Source organism: Ascaphus truei, chromosome 1 (genome assembly GCF_040206685.1).
Source record: "Ascaphus truei isolate aAscTru1 chromosome 1, aAscTru1.hap1, whole genome shotgun sequence".
Lineage (NCBI taxonomy): Eukaryota > Metazoa > Chordata > Amphibia > Anura > Ascaphidae > Ascaphus > Ascaphus truei.
In genome coordinates this window covers 209246144-209268014 of record NC_134483.1, presented here as the reverse complement: position 1 = coordinate 209268014, position 21871 = coordinate 209246144, and the positions used below count along the sequence as shown (strand labels likewise).

General features: G+C 40.2%; 1 protein-coding gene across 1 annotated transcript in view; it reads left to right on the top strand.

Moving 5' to 3' along the window:
* Positions 1-21871, top strand: part of PRDM6 (PR/SET domain 6) — a 191593-nt gene that overhangs the window by 154252 nt on the left and 15470 nt on the right. Inside the window, exon 7 of the mRNA XM_075577180.1 lies at positions 18613-18789. Within this exon, the coding sequence (XP_075433295.1) occupies positions 18613-18789 (177 nt within the window). The remainder of the gene's footprint in view (positions 1-18612; positions 18790-21871) is intronic.

Sequence of the window (21871 nt, the reverse complement as noted above, 5' to 3'; positions counted from 1 at the left end):
TCTGCCCTAGAAAATAAGCAAAAACATGACATACGGTTTAAAGGATTAAGCAATTTTGTACATTTATTTAAAAAATCACTGTGTGGCCTACAGTATTTTGGTATTAATGTTTCTATGAAATGGAAACTAACAAAGCCTTTTACAAGGAATTCACTAGTCTGGATGAGATAGGCAAAGTCAGTTAATAAAATGTTTGTAAACCAGAAAAATAAGAATATTTTTGTATAGCTTTACATTGGATAATGAAAGCCTCTATGATTTGACCATATCTCCTTTTGTATGTTTAACCCCTTCATTGCTAGAAAATCTCTATACAGCAGGAGGATTAACATTGGCCACTTACCCACAACTACATTTCAAACACTGATAGACATGCAATACATTAATAATCAAAAGGCCTCCCACATTAATACACCCACAACACTATATCTGCAGGTTCATTTGTTTTATATTTACTAATACTCTGTTATGCTAAAAGAGCCTGCAGTAAGTATGAGTAAATTAAGTTTACAATAAAACACTAATTATTTAATGGATTTACCTATGGCAATATTGATTTCATTCAAGTTTATGGTTGTGACTCACATTGATGGCTGATGCTGATGCTGATATTAAATGCTGTGATATATATATATATATATATATATATATTTTAAATATATATATATAGTGATATACTGTGCAGGAAAACAACACGAGATCTTACGGTACTTTATAGTATGTTGGGAGGTAATGCACTATCGCACAGGGCAAATCTGTATCATTATCATAACTGTGGCACTGCATTTTTGGGTTGCACTGTTTAATGAAGAGCAAAGCATAACAAACAGTAAAGAGTTAGACCAGCAGTATAATCTTGCTGAATGTACATAGCACCTCATGTTTCTTCAAATGACTAATGTTTCTCTAGCTCAGAAAACAGTTCCATAACACCAAAAAAGGCTTATTGATTTGACAGTATTTCAATGCGAGATTTATGCGCACATTAAAATAACCACTGTTAGGAGCTAATTGTATGTGCCGACTGCATTACTCAGATGTGATGGAACCCGATTCCCCACAGAGTAACATGATATAGGAGAATATATTTTAGAAGCATTTTTTTCTTCAATAAACATTAAAGGAAAAGCAGTGGGACCTCAGAATTTAACTGCAGACTTGGCAAAAATATCTTCCTAGGCAGAGCTGTGGAATCCTATAAATAAAATTGACTAATGGACGCATATGCTCTATGGTTACAGGGACAGCATTTTCATGGAGGATTACGATCAATACTATTCGGAAGTGTGATCTACTTTCCTAAATACCAAGACATCACATTCGTACGGTTGCACTTTTATAAATATAGCACTTTTTGAAAGCCGCTGCTCCCCCCCCCAAGCTAGTAAATTATCCGCACGTGGGTCAGGGGGTACTACAGAGTAAAACCTTATCATCAGGATCCCCCTGTTCATAAGTTGAGTGAAGTTTTCTTGCCAGCCAATAATCAACGGGAATGTCATGCATCACAGAGAGATTACCCGTAATTAGCTCACTGTTAATGATTTGGCAGCGGCCATTTTGAATTCTCCTTACACTGGAAGATTTAAAGGACCAGGGGAGAATGGAGGGGTGCGTTCCTGGTTATGATAAATCAGGAGTTTTTCTTCAAGTGGGGCCCTTCTGCTACATGTAAAAAACAGATATTAAACAAAAACCACAAAGGTATATATTTTTTCTATTTTAAAGCAGCATGTTGTGAGAAAAGATGAAGAGGTTAGCAATATGTTTTGGGATTTAGTATGTTCTGTGGCAATCCCTGGCAGCCAATGCAGTCCATGCCCAGGAATCCATTGTCCAGGCCTATATCTCAATCATGTACAAATGTCACATGGGTGCAGAAACATGGTTTCAAATAATTGGTCCAACAACATGGAAAGGTGGCAAAAACAGAAAAATCTATTTTTTAGCCGTCCAGTGTGGATCGCTGCCATAAATTAATGCAAGTGCAAGGAAAGGTTGCAAAGTCAACATTTTTTTCAGAGTACATTTTTTCGATATGTGAGTTAGATAGAAAATGGCTTGGTTTAGGGGTTATATGGTGCTGGTGCTTATCTTAGAACTATGATCTTATACTTTTCAGGTCAGTGCCATATGGAAAAGATCAACCCTCCTCTGCTGATTTCTGAAAATGGATTAGGAATAGTCTCTAAACATTCTCTTGAATGTTTTCAAAATACACTACAACATCCCCTATAGCTATTATAGATCTTGCAACATGTCAGGTGTTTGGGATAAGGAAAGGTTGTTCAGATTGGGCAGCAGTCAAATTGATTTAATGCCTGGTATTATACGCATGGTTTCATTTGTTGAGTATCTACAAGACTTATGTAATGAGAGTTGATATCAGGAGGCAATATCCTATCCAGCATATTAAGCCAACTAGAGGTTTTATTTCCCTTGACAGGTGTGCCTGGCAAATGAACATATATTCTACCTTTTACGGAAAATAAATTATGTTTGCTGGGCTTTATGTAGTTTAGATTCATACTTTTTGATGTTTTGGGGAAGACTCCATATTTTGCAGTAAATTTCTCTGAGTTCAGGACTTTTTCTGTGATTACATTTCTAGTCTTATACAATGTTTGCTATATAGTAGGGCCCCACTTCTCTACGTCCGCCAATACAGCGGTACCGGTTCATGACTGCAATCATGTTTCCGCGCATGCGCAGAAGGAAACAGCGACTCCGTGCATATGCAGAAGGGCTGCCCGACTCCACACATGCGCAGAATCCTGCATTCTGGGACTGAGGAGGGACGGAAATCGACGGTGAGCATTGCATTTGTGTGCTTTGCACAAAAACATCCTATGTTCTGCTTTTTGACGATTTCCGCTTTTCGGTGGGGACCTAGAACTGAAGCAATCATTTGAGTGGGGACCGCCTGTACGTAGGTGGATTGTGAAGATGTTGAAAATATTTGTACAGATCCTCTGGAGTACTGGAGTAGATGCATACATGAGCATAAAAAGCTAATGTTACTGGTCACTGATTTCTGCAAGGATATCAGGAAAGCTTGCAAAACATATTTTAAACAATGCAGTGAAGTAGTTGTAGCACATGTACCCCCACCCTCTAGGAGATACTGCTTCAGCTACAGGTGTTTTGTGGTGCACATACCTGTAAGGGTTCAGGAGAGCTGAGTTGATCTGTGATGGGTTGGAGATCAGGACAGGCTTTTGGTGTCATCTGAGTTCGGTGTCAGCGCCTCCAGCTTCAGTGAGCATCCAGTATTTCTGGAGATGGGTCCCACTGCAGCACAGTCTCTCATACCCCTGCTCAATTACTATAGACTCAGGCAGGGATATATAAAACAAGGGCTTTATTGTGCAATCACTACATAGATATAATTACAGCAGTACAGATGCTGATCAGAGATTTCCAAGCCTCAGGATGGTGCATGCCCTCAGGTCGTATTGAGGCATAAGTGTCAGTCTTGAGGCCTTTGTGGCAGTAGATGTTCCCTGATGGGAGAGACTCACAGCCCTTCCTCCAGTCTCAAACTCCAGACTGGACTGCCCCCCTAACTTTTAGCACTTCCCCCTGATATCAAGAAGGGGAGGGCATAGTGTCTGTACCACCATTGGCTACACACACACACCATGTCACCTCCTCTCCTGTCAATAAGAGGCTAGCAGAAGGGGGTTCACTAGCCCTAGATCATACTGTCACAGCTTGCAATACCTATCAAGGCTTGTGTGACAGGAGGCAGAAAAGCAACAGGACCAGCCATGTTACATTCTCCCTTGGGTGGAAATACTAACGTCCCCGCTTGGGACTAATGATGCACCATCCATCATTCTGGAGCCTGCAAAATAAACCAGGTTACAAACAGTAGATGGTACAGCATAACCATATAGTTTCACAGAATCATTCATCCACTGATTACAGCGATGATACTAGCTCTTTCAACATAAAGAGTAGGGAATATCTACTGTACTTAGAATATTTGGGATCAGGCTTCTTAATTGCCGTCCCTCAAAGTTCTTGACCCACAGAAAGTATACCTGGGGCCATAGGGTCCCACCATTTAAGGGGTTCCCCAGACAAAGACCCAGATCCTGGATCTAATGGGTCTGGTACATACTGAAGAAAACACACTAGATGGATTAGACAGCTGAGATGACCCTGGTTCACTAGATTGTTGAGACTGAGACCTGGTTGATCCCCTGAAGGACTGATAGGATCATGAAAACACACAGAAACACCTTGCTCACCATACAAAAGAGATGTTGTTTAACGGTGCATAGGGAAAGTAGTTAGCAAAACACAGATAAATGACCAGAAGGGGTCACTAGAAGTCCCTATAAGTTGCACTCATTACATAATAAAATATAATATACATCATAAAGTACCAGTTTAATAACTAGTACCACTAGATTGAAAATATTACGGACCACATGGGAAATTCCCACACAACCTAAACTATAGCACAAAAGAAAAATATACAATTTTATTACACACTAAAATATGACGAAATGCATAAAATGACAACTAAATTACAAAAAACTAAAAAGATCCCCTAGTGGGCGAGACGGAAAATATATGGTGAATATAGGTGCTAGTTTGAACTTATACTCATAGCCCCATAGCTGTGTTAGTATACTTTGGACCCTGTCTTCATATATTTCTATGGGGCTATGAGTATAGGTTCAAACTAGCACCTATATTTACCTTATATTTTCCGTCTCGCCCACTAGGGGATCTTTTTATTTTTTTGTAATTTACAGTAGTTGTCATTTTATGCATTTCGTCATATTTTAGTGTGTAATAAAATTGTATATTTTTCTGTTGTGCTACAGTTTAGGTTGTGTGGGGATTTCCCATGTGGTCCGTAATATTTTCAATCTAGTGGTACTAGTTATTAAACTGGTACTTTATGTATATTATATTATATTATATTATGTAATGAGTGCAACTTATAGGGGCTTCTAGTGACCCCTTCTGGTCACTTATCTGTGTTTTGTGGACTGATAGGATCCCCTGAAATTAGGTCTTTTAATACGACTAGATGCAGGGATCTCCCCCTCAGAGTCTTCAGAACTACCACCCCCAAACGACCGATTCCCCTCCTCATCAGGAAACTTCGTTAACACAGTGGGGCAGTGGCAGGGGCAGAATGGGTCTGGGCAAAGTCCACAATGTCCTGCACAGGAGTAACATGGGATGGAACATGGGGTGCTAGGGCCAGTGGTTGGGGCATAGCAGATTCCATTGACTGTTCTGTATAGCGGGGCTTCCCTTTGTCCCAGGGAGGTGACACAAGCAGAGACTCAGATCCCCGGTGACCCCTTCCCATACCTGAAGCCACATAGCACGGAATGTCCTTTGGTAAAAGTCTTGGTTCCGCCACTGTTGAAGCCTGCGGTGGCTCACGATCTTCAGGGGACACCGCGGATGCCATCTTTGTGATGTCAGAAGGCGGCGACTCTCTCGCGACAGCGCCCGGCTGGCTCGAGTTCAGCGGCTGGATTGGAAGTGCGTCACCCCTGCAACACACCAAACAGGGCCCCGCCTTGGATGCTCCGCATCTGGTTAGGCACTGTTGGAGGTAAGCAGCAGGAGTCTCACCCATCTGTAGAATCCCTTGCTGCAGTGGAAGTGCTGTGTGCTGGGTGATAATGGTGAAAGGCAGGGTTGCAGACCTGTCTAAGACATGCAAATGAGCATACAGTTATATTTCCATTATATATATATATATATATATATATATATATATATATATATATATATGCAAATATAGCTGTATGCTCATCTGCATGTCTAAGGCAGGTCTGCAACCCCGCCTTTCCCCATCATCACCCAGCATACAGCACTTCCACTGCAGCAAGGGATTCTGGGAAATGACATGCAAATGAGCACACAGTGTCACTTTTTGCATTAATAACCATTTTTAACATGGTTCCCTATAGGCTTAAGCTTGCGGCATGGTCACAGCTTTGAGCACAGCCAGGGTTAAGGTGCATACCCAGAAAACCACCCACAGACAGCTGTTTCGACCTTGATGGGTCTCATCAGTGTGGGGTTGATTTTACTGGGAATGCAAGAGAGGCTATGGGATAGGCTAAACCATAATACTGAGTTAAGTTATGATGAGTAAAAAAAGTGACAAAAAACCCTCCACAGGAAAGCAAATATGCAAATATAGCTGTATGCTCATCTGCATGTCTTAGGCAGGTCTGCAACCCCGCCTTTCCCCATCATCACCCAGCATACAGCACTTCCACTGCAGCAAGGGATTCTGGGAAATGACATGCAAATGAGCACACAGTGTCACTTTTTGCCTCAATAACCATTTTTAACATGGTTCCCTATAGGCTTAAGCTTGCTGCATGGTCACAGCTTTGAGCATAGCCAGGGTTAAGGTGCATACCCAGAAAACCACCCACAGACAGCTGTTTCGACCTTGATGGGTCTCATCAGTGTGGGGTTGATTTTACTGGGAATGCAAGAGAGGCTATGGGATAGGCTAAACCATAATACTGAGTTAAGTTATGGTGAGTAAAAAAAGTGACAAAAACCCTCCACAGGAAAGCAAATATGCAAATATAACTGTATGCTCATCTGCATGTCTTAGGCAGATCTGCAACTTATATATATAAATATATATAACTAAGAAAAAGTAGAGTCAAAGAGGTGCACTCAAACACTGAATAATGAAAAATAGATAAAAAGAGAAAAAAATTGGACTTTATTAGCAAAAAGTATAAAAAACATATAAAACAGACCCACACAGATCTTATGACAAAACACTATGTGACACAGCGTAGAAACACCAAAGAGGTACAATAGGTCTGGTAAGAACCAAAACAAGATAATAATATATTATTGGAAATATACCATAACAGAACCAGGGGAAAAAATAATTTTTCCCAAAATAGTGTGACTAAGATCGGCCGATCCAATGCAATAGATAATGATTAATATGAATGGTAAGTAAATCCAGACCACAGAAAAAATATAGAATGAATATACATAAACCTCTTAATAATGGTGAAAGATGGTAAGACACATAGCAAATGCAAAAAAAAAATTTAGACCCTATAATGTACTGCAAGTCAGCTCTGTATCATGATGCCCGGACTAAGCTGCACATATGGAGTAAGCAGCTGGAGAGAAAAATCCAAATATTGCACTAATAGCACTCATGTAAAATCCCCAGAGATGCAAAGCTCAAAGGTAATGAGCAAAAGTTCTATGAGAATAGCCCAAGGACATAGAGCACCTCAGATACGTAGTGTACAGGGCACTGAGGGAGTCCTGTGATAAGTCCCAGCATCTCACAGTAAGGCAGCAAGAAAGTCCTGTAATACAGACCAAAGTCTCATGTTTATTCTCCCGGAAGAAGCCTTTTTGGCGAAACGGCCGTAGGAGCAGGGCTGTGACAGCACCCCCACCACCCTGTGACCCGTGTGCAACACCAGACTGCCTGAGATTCTCCTCTGTGATATCGCTGATGCCATAAACATGAGACTTTGGTCTGTATTACAGGACTTTCTTGCTGCCTTACTGTGAGATGCTGGGACTTATCACAGGACTCCCTCCGTGCCCTGCACATTATCTATCTGAGGTGCTCTATGTCCTTGGGCTATTCCCATAGAACTTTTGCTCATTACCTTTGAGCTTTGCATCTCTGGGGATTTTACATGAGTGCCATTAGTGCAATATTTGGATTTTTCTCTCCTGCTGCTTACTCCATATGTGCAGCTTAGTCTGGGCATCATGATACATCATGATACAGAGCTGACTTGCAGTACATTATAGGGTCTAAAAATGTTTTGCATTTGCTATGTGTCTTACCATCTTTCACCATTATTAAGAGGTTTATGTATATTCATTCTATATTTTTTCTGTGGTCTGGATTTACTTCACCACTACCATTCATATTAATCATTATCTATTGCATTGGATCGGCCGATCTTAGTCACACTACTTTGGGAAAAATTATTTTTTCCCCTGGTTCTGTTATGGTATATTTCCAATAATATATTGTTATCTTGTTTTGGTTCTTACCAGACCTATTGTACCTCTTTGGTGTTTCTACGCTGTGTCACATAGTGTTTTGTCATACGATCTGTGTGGGTCTGTTTTATGTGTTTTTTATACTTTTTGCTAATAAAGTCCATTTTTTTCTATTTTTCATTATTCAGTGTTTGAGTGCACCTCTTTGACCCTACTTTTTCTTTTTCTTAGTTATATATTTCCCTTGGGTTGGTAGCACCACCAGAGGGTCACTTTTTACCCTGACCTTTGGTTATCTGATTACTTAGTCAAATAGGGGTGATTTGACTGCGGCATCTTTTGTGTGTCTTATATATATATATATATATATATAGCAAAGACAAATTAGACAGAAGGCACAACAGTCGGTTTGGCTGGATGATAAGGTATAAATGTAACTGTTTGCTAAAAAGTTCTCAGTGCTGTGCTGAGATGGGAGTACACAAGCTGACAGCCCAGTGAGAGACTGCAGGGGGAACTGCGGTCTGTCTGCAGAAGTCTTCACCCTCCGTATCCCGGCGTATCAAGATGCTCTCGACCTGCGACGTCATCCACTGCAATCCGACTCCATCCACCTTTAAGATCAGCATCAGGACTTTACTCCATTGGGATCCATTTAATATCGAGGAGTTTTTTAGCCACCAGTTACATTTATACCTTATTATCCAGCCAAACTGACTGTTGCACCTTCTGTCTAATTTATCTTTGTTCTATATACTTTGATCTTTGTGTGATGTCTTAGGCTAGGTCCCCGGAGGTGACGGCGGCACGTGCGGTGCACAACAGTCACTAACTTCAATTAGGCAGGCCCCAGTGTCTTCTTGTGTGTTGGCTCACGCAGTGCGGTGGCATGTCAGTCGGCAGGGGAGACAACACGATTGTGTTCTCGTGCAGCGACGCGGTCATGTGGTGTGCTAGGAGCCAATACGAGGGCAGATAGCTTGGACCAATGGGAGTGCAGTGCTTTGAGCTGCTGGGCTGTGCCCCCCCCTCCATTTGGCCATGCTCCCCGCACCTCCCATCGCTCCCTCCAGACCGCAGATCGCGGTTTTAAGCTGTGCATGCGCCGCCTGGACACCAGGTGCACGTGCAGCAGCCACCACCAGGAACTTAGCCTTAAACAGTGTTTTTTCAGCACTCTAGGTTTATACACTTTAGTGTCTTATCTGCGCATCCATCTCTTCCTTTTTTTTTAATATATATATATATATATATTTTTTTGGCCATCAGTGTAGGGTTCTTAACCAGCTGGAAACTAAAAGTAAAGGAAGAGAGACAGGTAGTCCAAAGGCAGCTCTGCGTTTCTCTGATGTCTGGGACACTCTTTTTGTTGAGAAATGTAACATTTTTGCAACAAAATAATAAAAATCTGAGGTAATGTGGTTTGACTGAAGATCATACAGTATATAACATTTTTACGTGGGGAGGGTGGGGAATGCTTTAAAACAGTGACCAAAGAAGTCAGCATCCATGTAAAATTCTCCTCTGTTCCAGTGTTTTTCAAACATTTGGAAAGGCTTGAACTTAACTTGCCAAACAGTATTAAGCAGGCCTGGAGCCTACAAAATGTGTGCAGCAAATGTATGCCTCTACTACTTCAATGAGTAAATTACATATTTTGTTTATTTAATTTACTTACTTTTCCACACTAATGTGTTACTACAAATAGTTTTCATAGTTTCTGGTACACAGTAAATACAAAAATGGCCTTGCTGCTTTTGAAGATCAAGCTACAGTAACTCTGAGTCCCCTCCTATCAAGGATCAGGCCTATCCATGGTCGTGTATTTGCAAACTGTAATATGTATTCTAGAGCAGTGGTTCTCAAACCTCTCCAAAGTTACTACCTGCACATCAAGTTTTATGAATAACCAATGCATTTGCATGCAGGTCACTTAGATCACATCAGTTCACTTAGTTTGCATATGAATAGAATGTTGGGTGGTTGCCTCTAAATCCTCGTGTCGACATGCCACCTTTGGCTACTAACCTGCCCTACTCCTTGCAGTAAGCCCTGCTAGAATCAGGCTGCCAGTAGTCAACATGGGGTTTTCCCCCTCCTTGGTGCTGCACTTGAGTGGCAGTGGGAGGTGGTGACATCAGGCCTGAGCATGTCCAATCAAGGGACAGACTTAGTGCCCTCCTCCTAGCAGTGGGGACAGTGCCGCCCCAAATTTAGTAGTGTCTCTACCCACTTGAGAGAGGCATGTCACACAGCCAAGAGCCTTCTCTGGTCCTCTTCCTCTCAGGGGAGAGTGAATGTGTACCATACCTCTGCCCGAGGGGCAGGGAACAGCTGGGACTGCTGCTGGTGCCCTTGGCCTGTAGTGAAGTTCCTGGGACCATCCTTCAGTGAGTAGCTGACAGTTGCTGCATTGGTCTGAACCCTGCCGTGTACTGTGCTGCACAGAGTGAGAGAATAAGCCGTTCCTGTTGTTATACTCCTGCCTAGTGGGTGATCTTACTGGGGGGGAGAGGTGATAGTTCTACTGTAGGAGATCATCTTCACCTATCTGGAGCCTACAGCAGATGGAGGCGCTGCACTGCTCGAGAACCATGTGGGTAATGTACCCCAGAAACCTGATCCTGTGTCCCCACTACCATTGGTGGACAGCTCAGCCCTCCTGTTACCAGCAGGTATCATGCACCACATGACCAGTAATGGCAGAATCTCCCAGAGGGTGGGGAAAACACAGTTACACTGGTCTGGCTCAGGGTCTTGAGGAGACAGTGGAGAATCACTGCTCTAGATTTACCATCTCGAGCAATTATTTTCCTTTATTAGAGCTTCCTGTGTCCACTCTCCAGCCCCCAACATTGTACTACAGTGTAATAATGTGAAGTTCACTGGAAGCCATAATAAACTAGTTTCAGGTACAGTATAGCAAAACAACTGTGACTCCAGAAAAAAAAATCTAAGCTTTTCTGGATGCCATTGGCCTTACCATCATCATGTAGTTTCAGACTGTTTATTCTGCTATCTGTTCTGAAGTTATTTGGAGACATGGGAAATGAGAAAAAAAAGTAGTTATGTGATAGCAGTAATAGGAATTGTATGGCATTCTGGTAAAATATGTAGAACTGTTTCCAAAATATCCCAGACTGTCACAAAATATACATTTTGTTTCAGATAAACAATCAGTGTTTGTTCTGCCTTTGCCTGTGTCCATATCTGTTAATGGAGGCTTTAGATACCTTTTAAAGATCTTTCTCGTTCTGTAATTCTTGCCATAGAAGAGGCATCAGTCTTATCGTCAATGTACGGTATAAAACTATGTCACCCCGCTTTTTCCCTGGTTGCATCAGTTACAAATTTTGAAGAGTTTATGTGGAGAAATTAGGAAGGAGTTACGAAGTGCAGAAATTGTAATGGAAATATAAAATTGCATTGTAAATGAGAATATTCACAATTTGGTGTCATCATTTTCTCTGTTTTATTGTGTGGCAGAAAACCCTCCAAAGCCAAGGTGCTGAAAACCTCTCAGCAAAAGAAATCTTTGTCAAATGTAAGAAACCTGGTATGCAAGCTGCTTACATTTAATTCCATCATACAGTAGGTGATAAAGTGGATGTTATGTCTTTTTGAATTACTTTGTCTACCAGATACAGTTTTTGCCCATTGTCCATTGTAAGAGTTACAACCAGGGACACAAATCTGAGGGTGTGTTATCAGGCGCTCGTAAACAATTAGTGTGAATAATAGTAAACGTGACTTTATAGTGCATACAATAATCAATTGTGCATTAAATAATAAATAAAAAGTGAACTAAGTGAACAATTAAATAAAAATCGTAATTACTTATGTAACACGTGTTCTCTCCCCACCCCCCCCCCCAACCTCACTTAGGGACCAGTGTGTGGGAAAGGGGGCATTACTTGGCTGTTGTGGTGCTTCACCTGTTGGTTTGCAGGAGGTCTGAGTGGTCTGCTTGTTGTTATGAGACATGACAGGACTGGCTCACACAGGACTCTGGGTTCTTCATGGTTGTCAGCGCCTCCAGCAGTGATGGATCCCACAAGTGTAGGCGTCAGCCCACATCACTACACACATACCTCCCTCCAGCCCATGAACTGACACCTTAGGAAGAGGTATCTTTACAGGGTCTTTATTCATGGCATCATACAGCATGTTTAGCAGCATACAGTAGTCTTCTCCACACGTCCCAGGACTTCTAGACTGTGCTTTCTCTCTACACTGCTCTGCTCCAGGTGGTCTTAGGCTAGCTAGCCCAAGTGAGCAAGCTTAACCTGCCATGGGGAAGACTCACAGCTCCCACCATGATCTCACCCTCCTTCACCCTCGCCAGGGATCAGAGAGTGACACACTCACCCTCCTTACTCAAGGAGGAGCAGGGGGTGACACAACCTCACCCTCTCAAGGCTGAGGGGAAGTCTCCTAAATTTTAGGCTACTCCCCTTAGAAACTTCTGGAAGGGATGGGCTCATGGACTGTACTCACCTACAAGGGGCTGTACACAGGCCATGAGACACCACCTACCTTCCTTCCCATTCTGGGGAAGCAGAAAGGGGGGTCAAGGGCCCACAGATTAACCTGCTAATGCCTGGATCTTAACATGGGTTACATAGCAGATACACTATGTGGGGAGGAACAGGTACAGCTGGACATACCTTGTAACACTTAAAAAGTAAATTTATATACACAACACCACCACGTAAAAATAAGTATATTAATTGAAAAGCAGCTCAAAACAAAACCCGTAATAGACTGTTCTTGAGTCTATTTCTTCCTTGTAGACTTCCAGAGTTAGGGGAGCACTGTGAATGGAAATGCTGTGAACATCTTGTGCTCCCCTAACTTTGGAAGTTTACGTTTACAACCAGGGAGACAGCTTTGGGGGAAATTAAACCATGGCTTTATTCAGCCCATCACTTTAAACAATGCAGAAACCACAAACTAAATAAAACAGCCTATCCCTTTGTGAGGGCTAACTCACTTCCCCAGTCCTTATCTGCAGGGCTGGGAGGATATGCGTCTTTCCAACCTATAACCCCCAAAGTTCCAAGAGGTACCTGTAAGCAATGGCTTTTTGTGGCAGTCTGGTTGGTGTCCGGTGAGGGGCCAGCCTCTGGCAGGTTCCTGGGGCCTCTGTGCCCAAGAAAAGAGACCTGGTTCCTGGTGTCTTAATATCAGCACAGCCTTGTGCTCAAGACATCATCTCCTTTGGAAGCACAGTTATGACTGCTCAGGGGTCTCTCTAAGCAGTTTTCAGCAGGAGCCTTTTTATAGGTCTGATGAGCCAGGTGGAGACTGGTTAATTTTCTTTAGCTGCAATTAACTTCTCCCTGCTGGATTCCTCAGACCACTAGAGGCTTCATATTGAAGCCTCATTTAGACAGGGTTCAGTCCCTGTTACACCCATCTTCTGCTCTCTGCTGTGGTCCTGTCATGGTTTCTGACACACATGCCAATATGTGACGAAGCTTATGTTTCAAACATCACATGTGAATAATTGTTATGCCTTATGCCACTAATCAAGCAGTTGAGTAACAGTTTTAGGAATAACAACAAAGAAAAAGAGAAGATTTTATTCACAATCACACTGTCTTCTTTTGGAATGGCTAAGACTAGATAACTAGAGGTCATAAATGTTAATGGTCCTTTTCACTGTTATAAAAATTGATTGTGATTAAATAAACACTGTCCTTTGAGTATGTAGTTATATACTGAAGAGCCGCACTATAATTATCCCAAAGGCACTGTATAGTTACCTTCAAGCATATTCTGAACTATAAATCTTTATGGGGTACATTCATCAAGTGCCGGTATGGGTTACCGCACCTATTCTGGTGTTAACGCAAAGTCATTGGGAGTTACCACCAGAATGGGTGCGGTAACCCATACAAGCACTTGATGAACGTGCCTTTATATGGACTGTGACTCGTGCCTGTTTTTTGCCAACAATAGACCCTAAAAGACAGTTTTGAAAGGGCATTTTTCTGCAGAAATGTATAAAGCTATTTTGGTCCCTTTTATACACTCGCTGAGTCTGCTTGTGACTTGAGGAGACCGCAATATGAGACAGAGAGAAATTGCACCTTTTTTAGGTAGAATTGATGTAAGGGCCTTATCATTTTTTTCTATCTACAGCAAATATTTCAACAAAGAGATCTGCTTCGCATGCAGGAAACTTGGCTATTAAGCATCTTAAACTTGGCCCAACTAAAAGGGAAAAAGGTCAAGGGTATCAAAGCAGAAAAAAGTATGTTTTGATGCACAGCTTCACTTTGTGCAGTACTGTTGTGTCGTGTAACAACAGTTTTTTTGTTTTTTTTATTACTTACATTTTTTATTTATCCTTTTTCAAAATTAAAGAAAAGGGGTACATAAAAAAGATATAGGGGTACATTGATACATATAATCTGGTGATGTTACAATAGGTGGAATGCATTAGGGGAGGTGGGAAGGGGACAGCATTTGTACATATATAGTATAGTAAACAACAGTTTAAATACTGTACATCATAAATCACACCGTTCAGAATATTTTAGTCGAAATATGGGGATATACCTGCATGACAGAGCCAAGGGGCACAAGTCTCCGAAAATTGCAAGGTACAACCATTTTTTTTTATATTTGATGCACAATTTTAGACTTATGCTCATTCAGATGTGGCCGATATTTTGCCAAAAATAAGAGGGGAAAAAGAATGAGACGCAGAATGTGATACCTCATTCTAATATGTGCACAATCTTTCTCCTCCTCAACACTTCATACTGAGTCGCAAGCTGGGGCAGAGGGAAGGGGGGATGCACCAAAATTGTCTTGATACATAGTTAATATATATATATATTTAGTCACATTTTACAGGAGCATGATACAGAAAATCCATCAATCAGCCTTATATTCACACCCACCACTGCTCTTTCAAAAAATAAAAAATAAATATTTTCACAGCTTTTTCATTTCAAGATTCACACTTTGTTTCCTTCTCTTGTATCATACTTTTTTTTACTCTACTTCTAGACTTTCACTACAGCACATTTATTTCCCCTCATTTTAACCCAGGAGGGTGATATTCAGTGATAAATCAGTGATTTTTTTAGTACACTTGTACATGAATATGTCATTGGAAAAGGACTGGCACTGAAAGATGGATATTCAAAAATACGTAACTAGACAGGTATAGTATTTACCCAAGACAACCATTAATCAAGCTGAAAAATTCTACCATCAATGTAAAAGTACTCAGATAATAGCCTCTGAAATCAGCCATGCAAGTAACAACAATTAACAACTTCTCATGACAAATTGGATACCATTTTTTTTAACATTAAATTGATCGTTGACCAAGCTTGCTCATCCTTGCCTACTGTCATGCAGTCATTGGTATTAAACAAAAAAAAACCCAGTAAGATGACCATTATCATCAAAATTATATACAAACAATAGCATTTAGTAGAGAATGAATACATTTTTTTAATATATTTTGGCGTTTACATATCAAGTCAATTTTTAAGCAACACAGATACAAAGAGATCCTGTGGGGCCTATTTTCATAGCTCCGGTGTGTCCATCCACTTTTAAACAGTCCTTTCCTATTTGGATTGGGATGCTTTGCTATTCTGTAAGCTCATTTCCAATTGGTGCGTAAAAAGGCTTTTTTAGAAGTAGTTTCACTACGACTCTGCCAATCCAACTTTGTTTTCACCCCACCTCAAGGGTGGCGAGACTGGTACTGCAAGTTACATCCAGAGCCTAAAATTTGGGTTTGGCTGAGAGACCAAAACCCCTATGTCACACTGGGGATGGAGTTAGCACAACCTCAGGTCATTCCACTTCAAAAGCAAGTACAATCCGGGCATTTTGGCTTTTAAACCATGCGGTTTGTCACTTTTTATAGACATGGTTTAGAATATGTAATTTGCAATAGAGAATATTTTTTTTTTCACATTTCATTCTGCTGCTTCTGAACATGCTAAACCGTGCTGTGGGGCACTGACAACTTTGGAGCTAATAGGCCCCTACTCTATGTCTATTTCCATCAATATAATTATGATAACTATATACAAATCTATTCAGGGAAATACAAGGAGCTTTCAACATAACTATTCATCAGAAGGGCAGTACCAACGACACAGGGTCCTCCCTTAAAGTTGGAGGAAAGGAGATTTCACCAGCAACAAAGGAAATGATTCTTTGCAGTAAGGGCAGATAAAATGTGGAATTCATTACCCATGGAGACTGTGATAGTAGATACAATAGATATGTTCAAAAAAAGGTTGGACATATTTTTAGAAAGGAAAAGTATACAGGGATATACCAAATAAGTAAACATGGGAAGGATGTTGATCTTGGTAGTAATCTGATTGCCAATATTTGGAGTCTGGAAGGAATTATTTTTTCCCCTTATGAGATATTTTTAGATTATATTTCACTGAGGTTTTTGTTTGGCTTCTTCTGGATAAATATACGGCAAGTAGAAATATAGGTTAAAGTATCTGTCATCTAAATTTAGCATAGGTTGAACTTGATGGACGCCTGTCTTTTTTCAACCTCATCTACTATTTAACTATGTAACTATATCATGTTGATCAAGACACCTTCCATCAATTTCCCCCTGGTGATAATCCACAGGAGGATCCAGGGAGGAGTTGCTAACACCAATACTGTAACGGACTGTATCAGATGTGGTGCCTCTGTCATTTTCTTTCTTTCTTGGCATCAAAAAAACTCCCCAGCAGGACTGGGGTGGTATTAACCTCTCTTGCTAATAGTCTGCACCAGATGTAACACTTTTCTCACATTTGAACTGTGACCAAAAATGGGGCATTGCAGCAAAGAATACTTTCCTTTACCTCGAGCAGAAGCAAATGTAATGTAGTCATACTGTATCTAAAACAAAAATGTTGATCTTTCAGTTTTCTTGGGAATGAAGAATTATGTTTTCTGCTGGGCTTCTGAATGGGGGAGCGCTTGTCACTGAAGTTTTTGCACAACCTCTAGCCCCCCACCCCCACTTAGCAGCCCGATAAAGAGGGGTGGCAGAGGGAACTATGTTTGTGCAAACTCTGGTTCTGCATATAATGATATCAGAACACATGGAGTAGGTTGAGGAAATCAAACCCTCTCATGCCTCATTTTAATATGCTAACAAGCTAGTTTACAAAATACGTAGAAATATGTCTAAGTGCCTTATGTTTTTAAAAAGTGTGTCTGTCACCAAGATTAAACTCCTTTAACATATGACGGTTAGTGGTTTATTTGGATTAGATAATGAAAGAATTTTAAATTATTTTTTCAGTGTTAGTAAATCTGAAAGTTGATACAATAGGGTTGGACGACAAAAAGCATTAAAGTAACAAATATTAACATACATTGTTATAGAAGGTAAGGAGGGCCCTGCCCCAAGGGGCTTCCGATCTATACAGAAGGGTAAGTGAAAACATAAGATACAAGGATGAGAAGGCTAGTGTGTTTCAGATAGCTGCTTGTTATGTAAAGGTGTTAGTGTTGGGAAGATGTAAATGGGATTATGCAAAGTTAGAGCTGTGAAAGCAGGTAATGTGTGAAGATGGCAATGCTTCAATATACATCAGAAACACTTTACCCAAGACCAATAACAGAGCAGCTGTAACATCAGCAAACGGCTGACACCATTTGGCCTTTGGGGCGATTCAGGTGTTATGACCCAGAGAGTCTGAGGTAGAGTGAAATCAGCAGCAAAGCATACAGATAATATAGATAAGTGCACTCACAATTACTGTGAAAAATTATACCACAGAATTAACATCTGTATAATTGTAAATGCAATATTCCACAATGTGAACAAAGAAACATATGCAAATTCGATCTAAATAGAGTAACCTGGTATAGTCTCAATATCCCCATATAAAGGGAACATCCTCCAATAAATCCACAATACAGTAAAAAAATATCAAACATGCATAAGGTAAATGCATAAAGTGACTTGATGCATGTATGAAAAACACATCGCTGACACACTTGCCCAGAGCGACTCAACGTTTTGGGCACCAGCCATTTGTCAAGACTTTTTTTGCAAGACTGATGTCCTTCTCATTTTATATATCAATGATAATAAAAAAAATATATACAAGGGGAAAATCTCTATTAGTTAGAATGCCTCAATGAACTGTAGCATACAGTACATAATTTCATTCTGGCTAATAAGCTTGCTAGCTAAGATTAGTCTCTCATTTGTATTAACATGCTTGTTGACATGGGAAGTATTAGGATTAATGCATTGTTGTTAATTTAAGCATATTTTAATAAAATATCATGAAAAAGATCACACTCATACTTCCACTTTCATTTCGTGCTATTAGATCATGAAGTGGCCTATAATACACCTGTCCAACACATTCTATGTCAGTAGCAAAATATTTGTTGATTATCAAAGTTTGTTGAACTTTGGTCTTGGTGAAGAGTAGATTATGGTATCTATAAAAAGCTGACCAACTATTTAAACTTTAAAAAAAAAATGTTTACCTTAGTGACACTATTTTTGTAATTTCCGTGTATGCTATCCCTCCTGCTAAGTATCATATATGAGACCATATAGAAACAGCTCAATTGTGTTTCTATCTATTTTAGGCCTTACCAGTGTGGACACTGTTCTCAGTCCTTCTCCCAGCCATCAGAATTAAGGAACCACGTTGTCACCCACTCCAGCGATAGACCCTTCAAGTGCGGCTATTGTGGGCGAGCCTTTGCTGGCGCAACCACGTTAAACAACCACATCCGGACGCACACAGGGGAAAAACCATTTAAGTAAGTTTTTAAGGTATCAGGTCCTTTATACAAGTGAATAACAAAGGGGGGGAAGGGATTCATAGGTTTATGACCATAGCCTGACAGTTTTATTTCACACTACTTGGCCCACAACATACTAGAAATGTTCCCTAAAGACTGTACAATCCCCAATGATCAACTTTCAAGAACGCTATGTAAACGCCAGCAATGCTGGAGGAGCCCAGAATATATTGCTTAGTATTTACATTGTAGGCTCTTGCTGCAGTGGACGGATCAGATTTGAATGTCTGAAGGAAACAGTGAGATGTTTGAGTTTTGTATGTATCATGCTCAACAATCTGAATAGAGTCAATTAGCATGTAGATCATTTTAAATCCTAAACCTCTTGGACCATTATTTTCTTCCACTAACTCTGAATCAAAAATCTCCCATTCAAATGTGTCATCATTTATTCCTAAATCCTACTCTTGACATCTTTAAGATTTTAAGATGGTGTTTTCAGGCAGATTTGGAGAAAAGAACCTTAATTATATATTACACTAAAGTTGTAAGATAAAAACGCCTCTCTGCTTCAAGTTTACCTACAAAATTGAATTGATTCAAATCCACTGATTCAAATGCATTATTGTTCAAAACAATTCAAGTTTACGTCAGTCGCAAACGTTCACCTTTCCGTTTCACACAAATAAATCATGTTTTGTAATGAAATATGCAGTCATTACAGACCAGGAGGAATATGTATCAAAGACTCCCAGGGGCATACTTGGGCAAAACTGGATTAATGGAAGCAACATATTTATCACAGCAAAAATCCCGCCGTATCCTATTTAACATTTTTTCATTGATAAATCTGATGCAGATTTTTGCTCCACTTTTGTCCATGTTTTGAAGCTGGGGGACTTTGATACAGCCCCTCAAATTACCACGCACCTCCCAAATGCAAAATTGGAGTTAAAGTTCTTCACAATTACTATGTCAAAAGGATTTATTGATTAGCTAAACGAACACACACACACACACATGCCAATGGGATGTATCAAACTTCATTACTAAACCTGTTACATTTGGCAGAAGTAGAATGCGTTTTTTGTGATTAAATGATAAGAATGATGTTTGCAATGTATTTCTCTCACGGGGAGATGTAACATAGCAAAGGAAAGTGTGTTTTGGGTCCATTGCTCAATTTTTGCTCTTTGTTGTGTCATGCAGTATGTGTAAAGCTTTGCGAAGCTTGGTACATCTGGCTCAGATTCATAAGCAGTGAGACACACGGGTCTATTAACTTAAGTCTCCCGGCTTCAAAAGTGGGGCAAAACCAGTAAAAAAACAGAACCATATTCATCAAAGAAAAGAAATGCCACTGAAATCAAAGGGAGTTTCTCCTGTGATAAATCTGGTGCGATTCTTTTGGCCAGACTTTGCCCCAGTTTTGCAGCCAGGAGACTTAAGCCAGTAACCCCCACAGAGCTTGATACATCCCATGTTGACACATGCAGGTAATGCCTCCTATTGACATGCCCCAAATTGCAAATTGGCAGAACACATGCAAAGAGACCATATACATTATACATTGACGAAAAGGCCACACCATTATAATTCCTATCTTCTTGCTACACAGTTGCCTTGATACACCTTAATGTACGTTTACAGTGATTTCTTTTTGCCATATAAATGTACTTAGAGATTGCACGCTCTTATTTGATCCTTATGACATATTACATCTAAAATAAGTCCAGAAACAAATCATTGGTGATCTGAAGAAATGTAGGCATTCGTTTATACAGGCAGTCCTCGGTTATCCGACACAATGCGTTACTCAAAATGGCGTTGTAAAGCGAAACGTTGTAAAGCGAAACACGTTTTCCCATAGGAAAACTGTTTAAATGTAAGGTTCCGTTCCTGAAGGCATTTTTAACACAAAAATACACCAAATATTTTATGCAGGCAATAAGATATGCAGCACACACATAAATTATATAGTGTATATACTGTATTATATATATAATATAACAAAATAAATAATATATTAGATAGTATAATATTATATAGTATAATATTATATATATACACGCTCTTACGATGCTTTGCAACAATGTTTATGTGAATGTGTATATATATACACACATACACAACGTTGCAAAGCGTCGTAAGAGCGTTGGATAAGCCATTTTGGCGTTGTAAAAATGAATATAGGTATGCATTGCATAGCGTTGGATAAGCCATTCGTTGTAAAGCGAAGCGTTGTAAAACGAGGACTGCCTGTATTAAGGCAAAGATCAGTGTGTTTCATTCACATCAGATTTTAACAATCTGTGTATGAATGCAAAAATATGTTTTTGACACTGCACCTAGTTATTGAAATTGTTGCATCACATGTAAGAAATAGTCTCTTGCATTTGTTGCAGAATGTTAGACAAAGCGGTTTAAGCATCTTTTGATGTGGCAGATTGTTTGACGCAGAATAAAAGGAGAAATAATAACATAGCTGCAAAATTTGATGCATCCCATTGTAGTACATGCATCACATAACTCATCACATAACTCATCACTAACTCTACCACTCAACGCTCCCCATGTTGCAAACTGCAGCACACAATGAAATACTGACCCAAATAAACTTCTTGCAACAACACAAGATTCAAATATGCCAACTTTCCTCAAAATAGGGAGCAATATTTACTTTTTTTGCGAGCAGCTCTGCCAAGATACGAGTGAACACATTTTCATGCATGTGATGCCGCTCATTAGCAAGAAGAGCTTTACATCCCCATATACCTGGCAAAACTGTTTTACGTACAGTATACAGGACATCAAGAATCAGATGCCGGATAACAATGCAGCACAGCATCTATTCTGCTTGAGTCACCTGTACTGAAGCAGGGACTGATTGAGCCATCTGTGCTGAAGCAGGGATATTCTGAAAACCTGACCTTTTGGGAGGTGGGTCTTGAGGACTAGAGTTGAGCACCCTTGCCTTAATGCATAGATCTCCGGTAGGTTTTTCCTCGTAGCACTCCACTTCAAAAGCATGATCAAGTGAGCTACTTATTAGTCTCGCTACAATGAAAGCAGGCGATAATTATGCACAGAAGAGCTATCA